This window comes from Acinonyx jubatus, chromosome E3 (assembly GCF_027475565.1).
Source record: "Acinonyx jubatus isolate Ajub_Pintada_27869175 chromosome E3, VMU_Ajub_asm_v1.0, whole genome shotgun sequence".
Classification (NCBI taxonomy): Eukaryota; Metazoa; Chordata; class Mammalia; order Carnivora; family Felidae; genus Acinonyx; species Acinonyx jubatus.
Window position 1 is genome coordinate 4,930,441 of NC_069398.1, and position 17,549 is coordinate 4,947,989.

A 17,549-nucleotide genomic window follows, 5' to 3' on the forward strand; every position below is an offset into this window, starting at 1 on the left:
CACTTAACCGACTGAGCCACCCAAGCGCCCCATCCCTGTGTCCACTTTAGAAGCCCTCACCCAAGGGCCACAGGCCAGAGAAGGCATGGGCGAAGCAGGAGGAAGAGAGTTTTGTGGGGATAAACCAGGGCTCTGGATGCTGGCAGTGGGAAAGGGTAGCACTTCCCTCTCACCTGAACTGGGGGCGGTGGTCTGGGCCCAGAGAAGGCCAGGCTGGGCTGGCTCCTGTATGATCTGTCTTCCTGCCACCAGTCTCCTCAGTAGGCCTCTGGGCAGAGGGAAATCTATAAATAGCTGATGGTCCGTATGCCCCCTTAACCCCCACTGGCAGCTTCGATGGCTCTATGGGAGAGCCACCCCTTTCCTTGGGGTCTGGAGCCCCCTTCTCACAGCCCCGTCTTGTTGCCACACTCCCACCCATGCCTGTGAAGGAAGCCCCCCTCCTCCATCCCATTGACTCATACCTGTGACGTGTTGGCCTGAGGTGACTGTGTGCCACATGCTTTACAGTCCTTAGATCATTGGATTGGCGTAACAATCTAATCTGCCCATTTTGCAGACAGAGAAACTGAGGCTCAGAAGGGGAATCGCTTGCCTTGGGGCACACAGCTCAGAAGGGGCAGAGCTGCAGGATATATCAGACCCCCCAAAGCTTTCACCCGTGTCCACCGTGCTGTCAGCTCCCTCCCCCAGCTCCTGGTGATCTCAAATCCTGGTCTGCCTGCTAGAAAAACAGTAGATGCCAGAGAAATCAGAGATTCATCTGTATCCTGAGCCTGCCTGGGGAGGAGTGGGGACGGTTCTGCCAGCTTCCCTCTCACTTCGGAGCTTGAGGAGGCCCCAGGTGTCAGTGTCTAGGCCTCCACCTCGCCCTCTGTGGCTCTGAATTCATCCTTGAGCACCAATTTCTTGCCCATACAGTGGGCTCGGCCCCATCCTCCACCCTGACCAGATCCTGTTTGTGAAAGCCGTGGTGACTCAGGCTCAAATCACTGAGCACACGGCCAGGACACTTACCGCCAACAGGACAGCCACTCTAGCTTTGGTTTCATTTTCTGAAGCCCTGACTTCAAAACGAAACCAAATCCAGATGCCAAAAGGGAAAAAGAAATCGGTTGATTGACAGGCATCTGCCTTCTTGGCATTTCTCCCCGGAGGACTGGCCCCAGGCTCGCAGGAGGCTGGGCAGCGCGGAAGCCCCGAGGAGCTCAGGCTCCACGTCAAGACAGGGCTGCGTTCCGATCCCACGCCTGCTGCTTCCCAGCTGTGTGACCTTAGGCAAGCAGCTTGCCTTCTCTGGGCCTTGTCTGCCCCGTCTGCAAACAGTCCCTGAAAGTTCTGGCCCTCACAGAGCAGCAATGCACACCGAGCCCAAAGCAGAGTGCCCGGCAGAGAAGGTGCTTGGCACAAGCGACTTCTTGTCACAGGGCAGTTGAGACAGCCCTCTGTCCACAGCTTGCTGGGCGGCAGCCTGACATGTGGGGCCCCAGCCGGCAGCAGTGGGGAATCAAAATCCTGGCCCACAGGGCTCAGTTTTTCAGCTTCTCTTTCCAGCTTTGGCCAAGTTCTGCCGGGAAAAGCTGTCCCTGGCTAGGGCATGCGATCCTGAAGTTGTCTTCTGCCCCGGTGTTCCTCCATCCCGCCTGCCTCCAGCCTGTGGTGGCAGCCCGGGTTCCCATGGGAGGCGGTGCCTCTGGGGAGCCCCGAGCAGTGTGGCTTATATCGTGGAGACGGCTAACCATCAGCCTGGGTTTAAACCTGTCACTTAATGAGCACAGGGCCTGGGGCAAGCTTCTTGGTTTCTCTGTGCCTCCGTTTCCCTATCTGCAGGATGGGGGTAAGAGCGCATCTATTTCCTTCCTTCGGTATTCATTCAGCAGGTTAGTTGTCGAGTGCCCGCTGTCTGCCAGGCACTGGGAACTCAGGGGTCTTCAGGCAGACAGACAGGAGGCAGGGAATTCACATAAGCATTTCACGCTGTGCTAAGTGCCACGGGGGAAATAAACGTGGGGACAGGGAGCGACGAGAGGTATGCGGGTTTGGGGCAAGAGTGAGATCAGGCAGAGAAAGCCTTTTAGATGGTGACGGAGTTGAGATCTTTCTAAAAGTGGGCTGAAGGTGACTCCGGGCACAGAGATCAAGCAGTTCATGCAAAGGCCCTGCGGTGGGAATGATAGGCATGTGTGAGGACCCGAGAGAGGGCGTAGTGTTGGTGTAGACAGCAAGGGGGGTGAGCGCAGGGGTTCACCTGTGCTTCAGCGCAGGGGTTGGCAGGGGTCCAGTCCATCCGGCGGGTCCCGGCTAGGAGGTGGGAAGGGCTTGGATTTCACCCTGACGGCTGGAGCCAGTCCTTGAGGCCCAGGAAATACTGTAGGATTGGATATGGAAAGAACCCTCTGGCTTCTGACCTTCCAGACAGCTGGGTCTTTAGCCACAGTGACCTGCACTAGAGGCCTTGGGACATACCTCACGACTGTCCCTGACCCGCCAGGGTGTCACCACCCTATTCCCCCAAGTGGGTGCAAAACCAGTACCAAAGGACAGCCGGGGGACATTGTAAGAGAGAACACTGCTTGGGGAGTCCAAGGCCTGAGTCCTGGGGGTCAGCCCTCACACTCTGGGAGACCTTGGGAGAGGAATCACAGTTTACCGGGCCCCCAGCTCTGGGCCGGGTCACAACTTTTTGGCATATTGTCTTACTTGCTCTTTCCCACGGTCTTATGAGGTGGCAGTAATTAGGTGCCCTCATTTACCAGAGGAGAAAAGCACTACTCAGTGAGCTGGTGGAACGCGAACAGGAGTTTCGGAGAGGCTGAGCCCCACCTGAGGCCTCTGTCTGGAGAGGCCCCTGCTTCGCTGTGGGGCGTGGAACCTGGTCCCAGCCGGTCCCGACAGCGGGAAAGATCGCGGCTTCCAGGGAACGCGTGCGCCCCTCGGGACCCTCGAGTCCAAGGAGAAGGCTCTCCTCTACAGCAGAGGAGGCCGAAAGGCCAGGAGGGGTAGCACGAGCTGGTGACTGGACTTCAAAGAGACAACAGGAGGGCTCCTCCCTGGTCCTGGGGAGACTTGATGAGAACCTTCCAGCGGTCTCTTTATCCCCCTGCGACAGGTGGGGAAAGAGGTAGGTCAGAGATGAAGTGTAGGCAGAAAGTAGGGGCTATTGTATTAATAACTCCGAAATAGGAGGGGCAGGGAAGAGGGTATCTGAGGGCGTTGGTCACGGAGCCCAGACATACCTGGTTCCAGGCCCAGCTCCCCCAGCCCCCCCCCCCCCCAGTAAGTGTGATGGCTTCAGGCAAATGGACTTAGTCCAGAGGCCCCAAGAACCCTCATGAACTCCAAGCATGGTGGGCCTGGCAGTTCCGTTTGGCAGTGGACAGAGGGCAAAAGAGAATGTGTAAAAGCTATGAAACCAGACACGGAAACACACACAGCCGGCCGGGACATCGGGAGTCGGGGCCAAGGATGACTCCTCACCTCACCCCGCTGCTCACTGTGAGAAAGCTACTGCCAACGGCAGGTACCGCGGCTTGAATTGGTCCCCGTTCTCAGGTTCGGGAGGCATCTCGTCTCCGGAGGCTCGAAAGTGGCCCGTGACCTGGGAGGCCCGGTGCCCGCTGGCACAGAAGAGGCACCCAGCCAGGCCGGCAGGGCCCCGAGTGGGCTCTGGGACGAGGTGATCCTGGACCCGAGTTTGAAAGACCAGGGAGGACGTGGCCAAGGGACAAGAAGGGAGTGTGCTTCTGGAGGCACACGGCACGGGCAGCGGCCTGGAGACAAAACTCTGAGGACCCGAGTGGCAGGTGGCAGGAGATGAGGCTAAGCAGGAAGGGTTTATAGGCAGAGGCTTGGCTGGGAGAAGGCCGTGTGCTGTCCTTGGCCTTTCCCTGCCCTGCGGTGATGAGTGCCTCTGGGGAGAGCCTTCTGGGCCACCTTGGCTGGACCACCAAGCCCAGAAACGTGGGCCGGAGAGCAGTCAGTTTGTAATCATGGGTTCTCTGCGCTCAGTTTATAATCGCCGCGCCTGTACCTTCTCCCTTCAAGGTCAGCAAATCTTTGCCGAGCACCTGCTGGATGCTTCGCCGATGCTCATTTCGTTTTTCTCCTCGACTTACTCTTCCGTTTCCTTGGATAGAATAATTAAAGCACTTTCCCTCCCCGGACGTAACCCCAGGCACCGGCTTGGTCTCTGCACTTTCAGATCTTTTTGTGGGCACTTACGTCGTGCTTCCCCTCCGTCCCCTGCCCCATAAAAACAAAGTGTTGTTTTGCGTAGGCTGCTTTGTTCTGTAAATGATAGATCTTTCCCCATCTTGTTCTTTTCACCCAACGACATCTGCCAGCCCTCCAAATAGAGAGATCAACCCCCATTCTTTTTTTTTTAACATTTAAAAAATTAAGTTTATTTATTTTGAGAGAGAGAGAGAGCGCACACAAGCTGGGGAGGGGCAGAGAGAAGGAGACACAATCCTGACGCGGGGCTCGAACTCACAAACTATGAGATCATGACGTGAGCCAGAGCCGGATGCTCGACCGACCGAGCCACCCAGGCGCCCCGTGAGTTATTGCCAGGTTTTGGCTCTTACAAACCAATGTGACCCTGGACCTCCCTGGGCCTCCTCTCGGCACACGTGTGAGAAACACCTTGCGCGCTTCAAATGTTAATAGACGCCGCCTGATTTGTCTGCCAGCGTGCGTGACCACCATCACGCCCTCAGCAGCCACAGCCAACCATCTCTGCTTCCGTACCCTCACCAGCACTTGTTATTACCCATCCTTTGCCATTTTTGCCCGTGCAGTGGGCACACAGGTGGCATCTCACTGTTGCCTTAATGCCTGCTCCTTTTCTTAACCGAGTCAACAAGAATGTGCACTGAGCTCCTGATAGGCCCCCGGGCTAGGTGCTGGGGATACAGCAGTCAAGAGCAAGGGGCCCCTTGGACCTCTTCGCAAAGCACGAGAGGCAAATACGGCTCAGAGAGGTTAAGAGCCAGGCCCAGGGTTGTCCAGCGAGGGAGTGAGGGAGCTGGGAATTGAATCTGGGTCCGTATGGCTACAGAGTTTCAGTATTTTCCCTCCTGAATTGTACTCAGACGGGGCATCTCAACCCAGGATGTGCCCCAGGACTGCTGGGTCCCCCGAGCGACCCCCGGGGCCCATAGGAATGGCATCCCCACCACAGGTGAGGCTGTGTCCCAGCATTTCTCAGGCTACCCCGCACCCCCAATATCCCACCCAAATGAAATCTCTCAACCGGAAAGGCAAGATAATGTTGCCTTCAGAATCTGCATAATTTCCCAGTGGCTGAACAAAGTGGCTGTTTCTGTTTCCTGAATTTGGGTTTCCAGCGGACCTGCCCCCGAACTGTTGCCTCCCCACCCGAAACCAAGCAAGTAAAAGAATGAGCCTGTGGTTTGCTGTTTTTCCTCTTGTCATCGGTGTCTGCGCGAGAGGGGGGCCGTGTGCCTATGAGTGCCTGTCGGCATGTGAAGAGGTGTGTGTGTGTGTGGTTGTGAAACTTTTTTCTGAGTGTTGGAAACATGGGAACATGTGACCCAGTCTGTCTGCTTCCCAGTTCACTTTCTCTTATTACAGAGATTGTGTCTCCACAATAGATCTCCTGCCTTCAGTGATCATGTCGTAAAAGGACACTGCCCAGGGAATAGGGAGGTCCTTTGGTGAGTGGGACTTAAAGTCCCTGACCTCATCTTCTGACCCTCTTAAAATGTGCTCCCCAGAAGGGCTCCCCAAACTCTTTTGCCCTGAGGTGTCCGTGACTATCATGGCATCATCTGGCCTTACATTTTTAATAGGAAACCGGGTGGTTTGAGGCAAAACATAAACGTCTGCTCTCACACCTGCCTTCCTGCAGACCTTATCAAACCATTTTAACATGGGAGCGGTAATGTCTCCTGCCTTAGGTGTGTGGATTCAGTGGAAACATTTATGTCAAAGCATCTGGCACCTCACAGGTGCTCAGTAAATGGTAATTTCCCCAGCCCGCCTGGGCCCTCCCCACATCCTCTCATAGGTACGTGGTGCCAACCTGGAACATCTCCCTGCTGTGGGGAGGACAGGGGCCCAGGAAGTACACACTATGTACCTGACCCTGTACCAGATGCTTGTATTGCATTATCTCAGGGAACATCCCCACCCCCTCCAGGTAACTCCTCGGGAGATGAGACCAGGGCACAGAGAGGGAAAATGACTCTCTAAAGCCACACAGCAGAGATCTGAGGGGGGACCTTTGGGGTCCTGCCCCTGTCCCGCAAAAGTCAGCCTTGCTGTAATTGACATACAGTGTGATGGCACTTTCATGAAGTCGCCACCGCTGTAAGGCCCCCTCCTGGTTCCTTTCCGTCTACTGCAGACCCCCCGAGCACTTCCACGCCTGACCCGTCTCCACACGTTCCCCTCGGTTCCGTTAGCCCAGATGCCAAGCGAAACACAAAAGGGAATCCCAAGCATCCATGTGCCCAGCGCTGTGCTGGGTACTTTCCCAGGCAGTGACTGGGCTGCTGGACTGTGAAGGGAGAAATGATTACCCGGTTAGACGTGGAGCGGGGTGGTCTCGGAGGAACTTGGGTCTGACCCTAAGCCACTTGTGGTAATTTACATGGGGCCCTAACCATTCCCACCATCTGGTACTTCGTCTGCCTTATTACTTTTGCAAAGGCTCCTTCAGTGCAAACTATGTGCAAAATGTGAGGCCTGCGTGCCCCTTCACACCCTCGACACCTCCAGAGGAGGAGACTGATTCCAGATGGCTGTTCCCTCTGTGCCGGCTCTTCTGTTCCCTGTAGCTCCGTCTCCACACAGCAGCGAGCACGGGACCCTGTTAAGACCCTCCTGTGACTTGAACGGCCAGGCTCCCGGTGCAAACCCCCGCAGGACCTGGCCCCCACCTGGCACTGCCCCACCACCTGCACACTTCCTTTGGCCCAGAATGTTCTGGACGGGGCCCTGTGTGTCCTCTGTGTTCCCAGAGCCCAGCACAGCCCCAGAACGTACCTGGGCCCTTAGCTAAGTTGTGGAGCGTCACCAGCAGGGAAACGGGAGCCAGGGTTCAAACTCGGGGTGCTCTGGACTTCGAAATGCACATTCCCGACCCCTCCCCTCGCCTGTCTCCTGCCACTCTTGTGTGCTGGCTACGGCATGTGGGTCACATGAACATGTGGGCCTGTGGGCATCTCGGGTGTGTGTGCACCGAGGTGGGAGGTACAGGGCCGAGGAGGGCTCTGCCCGTCTGCTTCCCAGCTTCCTGGCGTGTCCAGCCTGCCTTAGTTTCTGCTCCTGTGCTCGCGTTGGTTTGCACACTTCCGCGAGGTCCCGGCGCGAGCCACGCCCCTGCTCCTTACACGGCCTCTTCCTGCTTTGAGCTTCCAAGCCAGGCCCCCCAACCACGTGCCCCCTCTCGTGAAACCAAGACGCCAACTCCAGGAATGGTCATCCAGCGTACAAGCTTTAATCAACGTTGCATAGAAATCACTGTAATAATGCATTCCTGCAGAAAGTTTGACTTCCTTCTAGTGCGCGATGGCATTTCTCATTTGGGTGCAGCTGATGCAGGAACAAGCCATGGGGTGCTGTCTCAGTTGTATTTCCGCCCTGAGGGATGGGAAGGGGAGAGGACCTTTAACTGGGAATGCGTCACTGCCTCCTTTGGATTTTGGACTGCTCATCGGCAACTAAATACGGGGGGTGTGGGTGGAGCTTAGACTATCAACACCCTTTTGCCTTCTGTGAATCCTCCCGTTTGTCCCACTTATCACCCAACCGTCCATGAATTCACCCAGTCCCTCTATTACCCAACGTCCTTTCACTAAACTGGATCCAGGCTACCCTTTCAGTCTGTCCGTCCAAACGTCTTCCTCCCACGGTGCAGTCAGGCTTCCAGTTGACCAGCCAGTTCATCTGCCCTTTTATCCATCCACTCATCTGCTCATCTACCCACCTAGCCCATCATCAACCATTTCACCTTTCTTTCCGCAGCTGTCGAACTACGCCCAACCCATTCACCATCCATTCACCAGTCATGGGACGGGGGGGACGGGGGTGCAGTCTATCCCTCACTCCCTCTGTCCACTCAGCCACCTAACCTTGGTCACCCAACCCTCTATGGACCAACCTTCTAATGAGTGGTTTACCCAGCCAGCCTCACATCCACCCATCTAGCTAACCCACAGTCTGGCCACCCTGCCCATCATCCCACTCTATTTGAAGAGCTAGTCCATCAGTGCGTCACCTGTACGACCGCCCTAGTCTCCTCGCCTTGGCCACCCTTGCCTGTGGTTCCTCTGTGCTCTGGCTTAGAGGCTGCAGCCTTTACCTCGCTCCTCCTAAGGTCCAGCTGGGCTGCTCTCCCTCGTCTGGGGTCGGGGAGGGGGGAGGGGAGGGTCCTGTGGCCCTTCCCCACCTGCTTGAAAGGTACCTGAGTTCCGCCTCTTTGTTTTGTACACCCGCGGGCTCCTCTTGGCCGCCTTCCTCTTTTTCACCTTTCCTCCCGAATTCCTTCTGTTCTTGGGGTAGCTGCAGGAACGAGTGGTGGGTCGCGGGGGGCAGTGGTGGGAGCGCATGCTGTGTTTTTGGTGCCTCGGCGGTGGGCTGGGGTCTGGACTCTGGCTCTGGTGGCCGGTTGGGCTGTGGCCGGAGCTCCGGCTCCGGCTCCGGCTCCGGCTCCGGCTCCGGCCGCAGCACTGGCTGCAGGTGTGGCTTTGGGGCCAAGAGTTGCTGTGGGGCTGGATGTGGGTGATGGGAAGGCTCTGCGTCTTGGTGTCCATGGGAGGCCACGCTTGGAGGGGCAGAGGCCTCCTCCTTCTCCTCTGGCAGCACGCCCGGCTTTACAGAGGCCCTGGCAGCCCCTGCTTATATAATTGGGGCTGATTGTGATGCCACAGGCCACCGGGGTGTGACAGATGTGGCCAGGCTGGGACAAAGCCCCTGCCCCTTGCCTTCACCCCAGGGTGGGGCCGCTTTCAGGGGCGCTCTGGGAGAGTCCCGTCTGTTGGCTAAAAGTAGGGACCCTTGGGACGCCGAGATGGCTCAGTCGGTTAAGCGTCCGACTCTTGGTTGCGGCTCAGGTCATGATTTCACAGTCCGTGGGGTCGAGCCCCACATCGGGCTCTGCGCTGACAGCACGGAGCCTGCTTGGGATTCTCTCCCTCCCTCTCTCTCTGCCCCTCCCCCACTCACGCTGTCTCCGTCTCTCTCAAAAATAAACAAAATTTCAAAAAAAAGCGGTAGGGACCCTGGGGTCAGATGGAGCTGGGTCCATATCCCTGATCTGCTGCTTGCTTTCCTCTGGCTTTTGTAGAACAGGGGCAATAAGAATACCGATCTCCCGGGACGTCAGATGAATTAGAGAATCTACGTCCAGTGGTTGGCTCCGGGCCAGCCCCCAGAAGGACCTCCATACCCGCTGTCTAAGCATCCCCAGTGCGCTTCCGTATTCCCCCCACGCAGCGTGGAAGTCAGGAGCACCTCTCTGACCCTGGTGCAGTTGGCTGGCCTCGTGGGCAGCCCATCGGGTGGATGACTAGTGCGCAGCCAGATGGGCGGGTGGGCAGACGTCGAGTCGACTGGATGGCTTACCGCATGGCGGGTAAGAGCCACCGGACGGACTGATGGGCGGTCTGCCGGGTGAGCTCACCTCCCCAGCCATGTTTCAAGCTGGGGGATTTAGAACCCGGTTCAAATGCCGGTTTGGGCTTATGTCCGATCTTGGGTAGCGTGTTTTGGTTTTCAAGGCTCGGTTTCCTTATCTAACACAGGGATGTCTTTCCTTCCTTCGCCGCATTCTTGTGAGCCTGACTGCGTGGTCGCCTTGAGAGCCTGCCTCTCTCCTGGCTCCCTGCTCCTCACCCTGCTCCCCTCCTTGATGGTGGAGCCCCGCCGTCCAGTTGGAATCACCACCCTGGCCCGGCTCAGACCTCCCAGCTCCTAGAGCGGAAAGCCGGTGCCCGCGTTTGCACACAGCCCGTCGGAGCTCGCTCGTCCGTTCGGTGCTCCGTCCGCAGCCGCCTGCCTCTCCCCACACCTTGGCCAATGCCCGTGGGCTTTGCTCTTGGCCGCTCGGCCTGTAGCTCCCATTTCCTGCTGCCACGCCACACCCTCTGTCCTCCCCGCCCCCAGCAGCCCCCCCAGCCAACCCCCGCTTCTCTCTGTTGGTCACGCACAGCTTTGCCTCTTGTTGTGAGGCTTTGCTACCACCTGCTTTTGTCGCAGGTTATTACTAAGCAGGTCCCGTCAGGCGTGGCGAAAGCCGCTCTCGTCTACTGAGCGCTTCCTGTGTGGCTGGCCTCCGGGCCCCACGTTTTCTGTAGGCAGCCCTGCCCTCCAGCCTCCCAGGGACGCTGTGCGGTAGACTGAATGGTGGCCCCCCCCCCCCCCCCCGCAAAGATATGTCTACGTCCTAACCCCTGGAACCTGTCGTGGATCTTTGCAGATGTAAGTAAATTAAGGATCTTGAGGGCATCCTGGATTATCCAGGTGGGCCCCAAATCCAGTGACAAGTGTCGTTATGAGAGAGACGAGACACAGGGAGAAAAACCAGGTGGGGGCAGAGCCCATGAGGGTACTTGACCACAAGCCAAGGAAGTCCTGGGGCCCCTGTGTGCCGGACGAGGCAGGAAGGATTCTCCCCTAGGACCTCCGGAGGGGGTGTGACCTTGTTGACACCTTAATTTCATGCCTCTGGCCTCCAGACTATGAGAGAATAAATCTCCATTGTCTGAAGCCACCAAATCCGTAATAATTTATTATAGCAGCCCTAAGAAACTAATGCACCTTGGAAGGTGGGTGTCTCATTATTATATTTAACAAAGGGGAAACGGGCTCAGAGGGGTTGAGACCAGCCCAGAGTCCCACAGCTCGTCAGTAGCCGAGCCAGGATTCCAGTCCAGGTCTGGCCCCTTCTAGTCCTGCCTTTCAGCCACGGAGGGCCCGCGTGGCCCTCTCTGTCCTGAGGGCTCTGCTTGTGTGAGCTCAGTGGGGCTGGTTGGGTTCTCAGTGCTGGGCCACTCTGTCAAGACTGGCTGTGGGTCTCTGGACTGTCTCCCCCATCCTCCCCTCTCCCCACTCTCCTCCCCCCTTCCCTCCCCCCTCCTGCCTCCCCTCCACTGCTGACTCCCCACTTCCCGGCCCTCCAGTACGTAGTGAGATAGAGTCTGTGTTTTCTTCAACTCAGGGCCCATCAAGCCTGGCATGGTGCCTGGTATGCAGCAGGGGCTCGACGGGGATGTTTTCGGGCAGATGACTGGGCAGGCGGACCTATGGGGCGTGGACAGAGGGACGGAACCGGCTCACCGAGTTCCTTGGTCGGGGCGTGGAGTTGGGGGCCCTGGACAGCAGGGTCTCTTCCTCCCGACATCACATGCCCTCTGCCTGCTCCGGGCCTCAGCGGTGGCCTCCCCTTCGAGTAAGTCAGGGCCTCTCCTTGCACTGAGAATCTTCTGGAAATACTGTCTGCCTCGCACCCCTGTCTCCAGCAGCCCCCACCAGGGTCCTTCTGGGGCCCAGGAGCCTGGTGCTCGGGGGACCGAGGGAAGGGGGTGAGACCTCACTGGTTATTTCTTTTGGCAAGAGCAGGGTTAAGAGAGCCAGGGCAAGAGTGGCAACAGACGCGTTCCAGTGCTTCTTGAAGGCCAGAGTAAGGGCCCGGGTCTGCGTCTGGATCTGGCACCTTCTCTGGGCTCCCACTGCCCATTGCTGTGATGGGAGCATTGGCAGCTGGACCCCTTGATGAAGGCAGAAGTGAGCCTTTGGCGGCGGGGAGCACAGGTGGTCACCCTGACTTCAGCAGCATCAGTGGCTGAGGACTGGAGGCCCCTCCATGTGCTCTGACCCCAGAACCGGGGCCGGGGCGGCCAGAGGCAGCCACCGTGACCCCAGCGACATTTCCGACAGACCTGGCCGGCTTCCAGTCCTGGCTACCACGTTTCCTACCCACCGAGGCAGGGGAGGGTGGTTGAGAAGCCACGGGGCGTGGGCCTCCTGGGAACTTCCAGCTGGACACCAGGAACAGGGGTCCCTGACCCCTGCTCTTCCCCGTCCCTACCCACACGCACACAAGGGCACACGCTCACGCACACACACACACACACACACACACACACACACACACACACACGGCACTGCAGGCGTGGGGTTGGACAGACCAGAGAGGCGAAGTCCTTGGGAGACTTTTTATTGACTCTTTTCGGAAAGTTCTTCTCACCGGAACAGTGGTGGGAACCTCTTCCTGGGCCGCCGTCGTGGGTCAGGAGTGCGTCTGCTTGGGCTCGGGGCTCTGCTGGGCCGCAGGCTCTTCTTCCGCACCCTCCTTCTCCTGCCGCTCGTCCTCTATCAGCAGCAGCTTGCCCTGCACTGGGAGCTCCTCCTCATCCTCCTCCTCTTCCACCTCCTCGTCCTCCTCCTCCTCTCCTCCCTCTTCTCCCTCCCCCTCGGACGACAAGGAGAAGTTATCCTGACTCACGCAGGCCACGAGCTTCTTCATGGGGGATTCGTAGCCCCGGCTGTGGCCAGTGCTGAGCTTGGCACAGCGGGAACCCATTGCCCGCGTTGGCTGCCTCTCCAGACCGGGAGGGAAGGCCACTGGAGATGGAGGGAGTGGAGGGGCTGTGAGGACAGTAGGCAGGGCGCTGACATCACAAAGGGGCCCCTGGAGCCCTGCCCCCCGCCCTCGGACACCCGAGTCTGGGCTGACACCTGTCTCAGACCTCAGCCACCAGCAGCCCCCTCGAGGTCCCACCACCTATAGGCCAGGACGGAGTCAGAGTTCCAGGCCGGCCACCTTGCCTCATTTGTGCTGGCAAAAGTCCCCCTTTTAGCTGGGATGACAGTTGGGGATAGAATTTCCAGAAGCAGGAGAACACATAGGCTCCCCTCCCCACATTCCAGAAGTACCCAGCCCCAGAGAGCCATTGACATGTGAGGATGGGTCAGAGTAGTGGTTACTTTGGGGGGCAGTTGGCATGAGGGAGGAGAGAGGCTGGAAATGTCTGGTTCCTTGACCTGGCGGTGGAGGCGGTGGGGGGGGGGGGCGACGGGGAGGGCTGTACAGGTGTACTTATAACTTGTGCCCTGTGTATAAGCTGTACTTCTGGAAGACTAGAAGTTTTCCTGTTTCTGGTCACAAGTCTTTGTACACGTGCCCATAGCACACGATTTCAGCACGGGGTGCAGGGGAGGGGGGTGAGGAGTCATTTCTGAGCTCTTACCTTTTTCTGCTCCGGAGGGAGCACAGCCCTGACGACAGGGATTTAAAATTTGTGGTAATGTCCAAAGAGTTCGAGGGGCGCCTGGGCGGCTCAGTCGGTGAAGCATCCGACTTTGGCTCAGGTCACGATCGCACGGTCAGTGAGTTCAAGCCCCTCCCCCGCACGTGCTCTGTCTCTCTCACAAAATTAAAAAAGATTTCTAGTGGCCCCCAAGGCCTCCCTCAGTCCAGCGCCTGTTGCTGAAGCATGCCAGACCTGCTTCCCATTCCCCAGCCACCCAGCACACCCTTGCCCACTCTGGGTAATGGGAGGATACCGTTTATTTTGTTCGCTTTTTGTATCTGTGCCTGAGGGAGACTGGACACCAAATTTATTATCTCAAGCTTTATTTGACAGATGACTTTGGTGCATTTCGGCCAAGATGTTGTGGGCTGGCAAGGAGCATCCAACGTCAGGGGATTGCTTTGGTCTCAGCGGGTGGTTCTTTGGAGGGTGACTTTTCCTTGATCTCCATCCAGGGGTGTGACAGACCCCGGAAGGTTTAGTGTCGCCTCCGGCACCTCCTTGTCCTGACCCTTCTGTGGCCTTTGGGAAAAGAGTCCTGGTTACAGGGCTCTGGGGACAGGACTCGGGTGTCACGGGGTGGAGTCCCAGGGCCACCCTGGGCGGGTCAGGAGTGGGGCTGGGGGGGGGGTGCCTCCCGGGGGTGGGGTTCCCGTGCCAGCCTGGGCGCATCAGGGGCGGAGACTGGCCACACCTCCGGTCCTGGACCTGCAGGCACCTCTCTGGCGCCTTCTCCTCTGGCAGGAGCGTCTCCGCCTCCTGCGGGCCCTGTACCGCCGCCTTTGGGAAGAGCGCCTGTGTCTGTAGCAGGAGTCTTTGTGGGTCCTCTGGTCCACCTGGATGTCCTCTGCATTCACGGCCTGCTCCTGCTCCTTGTCCTGCCACTCATGCTGGCCGTGCTCCTGCCCCTGCTGTGGCTGTCTGCTCGGACTCCTCCTGTAGCATCGGACCATGGTCCCGGGGCAGGTGGCTTAGGCTGAGGGCACGGCTGGCCTTGGGGGTAGGGGAGGAGGGTTGAGGCCTGCCCGCCTGCTCTTGCCGTCAATGTTGGTCTGGTCTGCCGGCCGCTTTTTGCGGGCTTATATATAAAGGGGCCCCCCCACTATGACTCGGCGGCCCCACCCTACCATTGTTCCCACGCTGGCCGGTCCCTTCACAGCCGGCAGGGCCACCCCCTTGCCTTGCCCAAAAAATGTGTGTGGGTCCCTCAGGCCACAGGGACAGTGCTAACATTTTGTACAAATCCGTCTCAGTAGGTGTCATTCTCACGCACTCGTTCCTGAAGCTTCCTCCCCACCCTGGGGCTGTGCCGCGATCGGGGGGGGGGGGGGGGGGGGGGGGTGGGGTTTGTATGGGTTGTTACTGCATTCATTTACTTTCCAATTCCTGCTTCCCATAAAGAGGTGACGTGGCTTGCTCTAGGTCTCTCGGCAAATACGGGGCAAGGCTGGGCATCAGTCTGTGCCCTTGGCCTTCCACCCCCTTCCCACCCCAGGCGGTGCTCCCCTCCAGCCCAGGTGGTGCTTCCCTCCGCCTGTGCCATCTTCCTTTCTCCTGGGCCTCACTGTCCTTTGGACCCCAGTAAAATCCAGAACGTGGGAGCAACTGTCCGACCTCTAACCCTGTGGACGTCACCTTAGGTGCAGGGGGACTTTCTGGCTGGGTCCCGTGTGGGAATGCAGGTGGCTTCTAGGAGCGGGGAAAGATGAGGGAACTGGTTCTTCTCCCCTGGAGCCTCCAGAAAACCCAATTCGAGATAATAAATTTGCGTTTTAAGCAGTGAAGTTTGTGGGGATTTGTTAAGAGCGGCTATTTAGGAAACCAGTACAGAGGGCTTGATCCCACCCTAGTATTCATATGCTGTTTAGTGCCGCCCTAAGTGTAAATGCCCCGGGATGTGAGGGGGTGTTCTGCGTCCAGCCGTCCTGCCATCCTGCCCGTCTACAGTCAGATACGCGGGGTCAGGCAAGCGGGTTCAGCCCCATTCTGTGTCCTTACCTGAAAAGACCAGGTCATTTATGCCCATCTTGCAGTGTGAGCCCCTGACGTGATGAATGTATGGAATTCAATAAAGGGAAGTCACGGCCACGACATTTCTGCGGTCACTTTCTCACCGAGCTCCCTGCGACTGACGAAATGCCCTGGGCTTTGCCGGGATCTGACTGAGCCAAGCAGACTCAGAGTCTCCCAACCCATCGTGAACAATGTCCACATCTCACTGGGGTTTTAAGCCCCCGGTGCATCATGTGGGTTGAGGAGGCAAGAGGAGCCGGGCAAGATTCCTCGTGACCTGAACTAGGGAGACATTCAGTGCTGTCTCGGCAGCATTGTTCTCAAACAGAAGACACCTGGGCACTGGGGTGTAGTGAGACCTTGAGCAGGAGCTGCATTTCCCCGGCTGTCCGGGGGCGGGGCAGGGAGCAAGTCCAGAGCCAGGGAGAAGCCCTCCCACGCCAGCAGGGCCCGCCCCCGTCCCCGTCCCCGGTGGGACTCACAAAGGGCCGGCCGGCGCGGGAGCAGATTATGGTGGTGACCGGGGTGGAACAGAGAGCTTGGAGCCAGATCCAGTGACCGCCGCTCGTGTCCCCTCTTCCCGGCATCCCCCCGCACCCCGAACCCCCGTCAAGACAGAGAGACGAGGGCGCGATTCTTTTTTTTTTTCCAACATTTATTGACAGGTGGCATTGTTCGTTAGCAGGCTCCTGTTCAGGTCATGGTGCTGGTGGCATGTTCAGAGGCGGCAGGTCGGTCTTGACTGGCTGGTAGAATTCCGGGCAGGAGTGGTGGACCGGTACCCCGGGCGTGGATCATCTTCTCCTACACCTCCCCACCCTGTAGCGGCGGGAACACACTGCGGAGGGAACCGGGGAGGGGGAGTTTCAACGGGGCCGTGGGACCCCTGGCCCGGCCCCACTCACCCCCCACCCTGCCCCGGGGCACGCCCCTTCACCTCTCTTCCTCGGCCTCCTACAACTTCGCCTCCTTCGTCTGCGGCATCGGCGTCTGCGGCGACGGCACCTGCTCCTGCTGTGGCTGCGGCAGCATCTGTATCTGGCCATGGCTCTAGATGGATCCGGCCGGGATGCTCAGAGCAGGGGGTCTATCTTGGTCGAGCCAGCCAACCTGTGAGCAGGTGGAACTTGGTGGGCTGTGAGCCGGGGGCCCGGCTTGTGGGCCTCTTATAGACACAGGGGGGGCCCCTGGGCATTGTGAGGGCACAGAGGCCTTGACCTCACAGACCCTGCCTGAGCTGTCCTGATCGCGTCCATATATGGGCATGCGGGAGGCCCTTGGTGAGGGCAGGGTGGGGCCCGGCCCAGCCCGGCGCCCCGCCCCAACCCCAGGTCACCGGCCGGAGGGGAGACAAGAGGACTTCTCTGTCGGGGGCACTCAGTCAGTCAGTCAACAACCAAAAAAATTATTGGACACCTAGTATGTGCTCGATTCTGGGCTAGGCCCTGGCATACCGCGATAAATAAGGCAGACGTGTTGCTGCCTAATCGACTTTATCCTCTAACTGGGCAACCTGAAGGAACCGCACGGAATAATTAAGATTGTGGAAAATGCTGAGAAGGGAAACCCGAGGTTTTTTTTACAAGGGTATAGGTTGGGGGGAAGCCGACCTCAGGGAGGAGATAGGAAAGCTGCCCAGGGGTTTGCTGGTAAAGTGAATTGCTGAAGGGTGAGTCAGGGTCGGGGGAGGGAAAAGCATGTCGGGAGCGGGAACAGCAGCTGTGAGGTCCACAGGCAGCGCACGGCGTGGGTTCCATTGATATGAAGGGTCCAGGAGAGCGACATCCATAAACACACAAGTCGATCAGTGGTTACTTGGCACCAGGGAACCATTGAGGGCTGCCTGGTGGGCACAGGGCTTCCTTTTGGGTGACGAAAATGTTTTGGAACTCGGTGGTGGTGGTTACATGACAGTGTGAACACGCGAAGTGTCCCTGGATCACTTTTTTTAGAGTTGATTTACGTTGAGAGAGAGAGAGAGAGAGAAAGGGAGAGCATGGGTGGGGGGTGTACAGAGAGAGAAGGAGAACCCCAAGGAGGCGCCGGGCCATCAGCACAGAGCCAGATGCAGGGCTCCAGCTCACGAAACCATGAGATCATGACGCGAGCCAGGATCAAGAGCCAGACAATTAATTGACTGAGCCACCCAGGCCAGGCCCCCCTGAGCCACTTTAAGATGGTGAATTTGGGGACACCGGGGTGGCCCTGTCCGTTCAACGTCCGACTCCTGATCTCGGCTGGGGCCTTGATCTTAGG

General features: G+C 58.2%; 3 protein-coding genes and 1 long non-coding RNA gene across 4 annotated transcripts; all 4 read right to left on the reverse strand.

Annotated features, from left to right (window-relative positions):
* Positions 1-7,443: 7,443 nt before the first annotated feature.
* TNP2 (transition protein 2) lies at positions 7,444-8,849 on the reverse strand. Its single transcript, XM_027043275.2, has 2 exons — positions 8,432-8,849; positions 7,444-7,608 (listed from the first exon to the last, which is right to left on the reverse strand). The coding sequence occupies exons 1-2, from the start codon at positions 8,778-8,780 to the stop codon at positions 7,592-7,594; spliced, it is 366 nt and encodes a 121-aa protein (XP_026899076.1). The 5' UTR covers positions 8,781-8,849; the 3' UTR covers positions 7,444-7,591.
* A 3,319-nt stretch (positions 8,850-12,168) lies between these two features.
* Positions 12,169-12,981, reverse strand: PRM3 (protamine 3). Its single transcript, XM_015087858.3, has one exon. It carries the CDS (start codon positions 12,548-12,550, stop codon positions 12,257-12,259), a length of 294 nt encoding a protein of 97 aa, XP_014943344.2. The 5' UTR covers positions 12,551-12,981; the 3' UTR covers positions 12,169-12,256.
* Positions 12,982-13,586: 605 nt separating this feature from the next.
* LOC128313616 (protamine-2-like) lies at positions 13,587-14,345 on the reverse strand. The gene is made up of 2 exons (XM_053213173.1): positions 13,975-14,345; positions 13,587-13,802 (listed from the first exon to the last, which is right to left on the reverse strand). The coding sequence occupies exons 1-2, from the start codon at positions 14,231-14,233 to the stop codon at positions 13,759-13,761; spliced, it is 303 nt and encodes a 100-aa protein (XP_053069148.1). The 5' UTR covers positions 14,234-14,345; the 3' UTR covers positions 13,587-13,758.
* Positions 14,346-15,927: 1,582 nt separating this feature from the next.
* Positions 15,928-17,543, reverse strand: LOC113594814 (uncharacterized). The gene is made up of 2 exons (XR_003415257.2): positions 16,231-17,543; positions 15,928-16,131 (listed from the first exon to the last, which is right to left on the reverse strand). It is a non-coding gene; the product is annotated as an uncharacterized LOC113594814 (long non-coding RNA).
* Between the last annotated feature and the right edge of the window lie 6 nt (positions 17,544-17,549).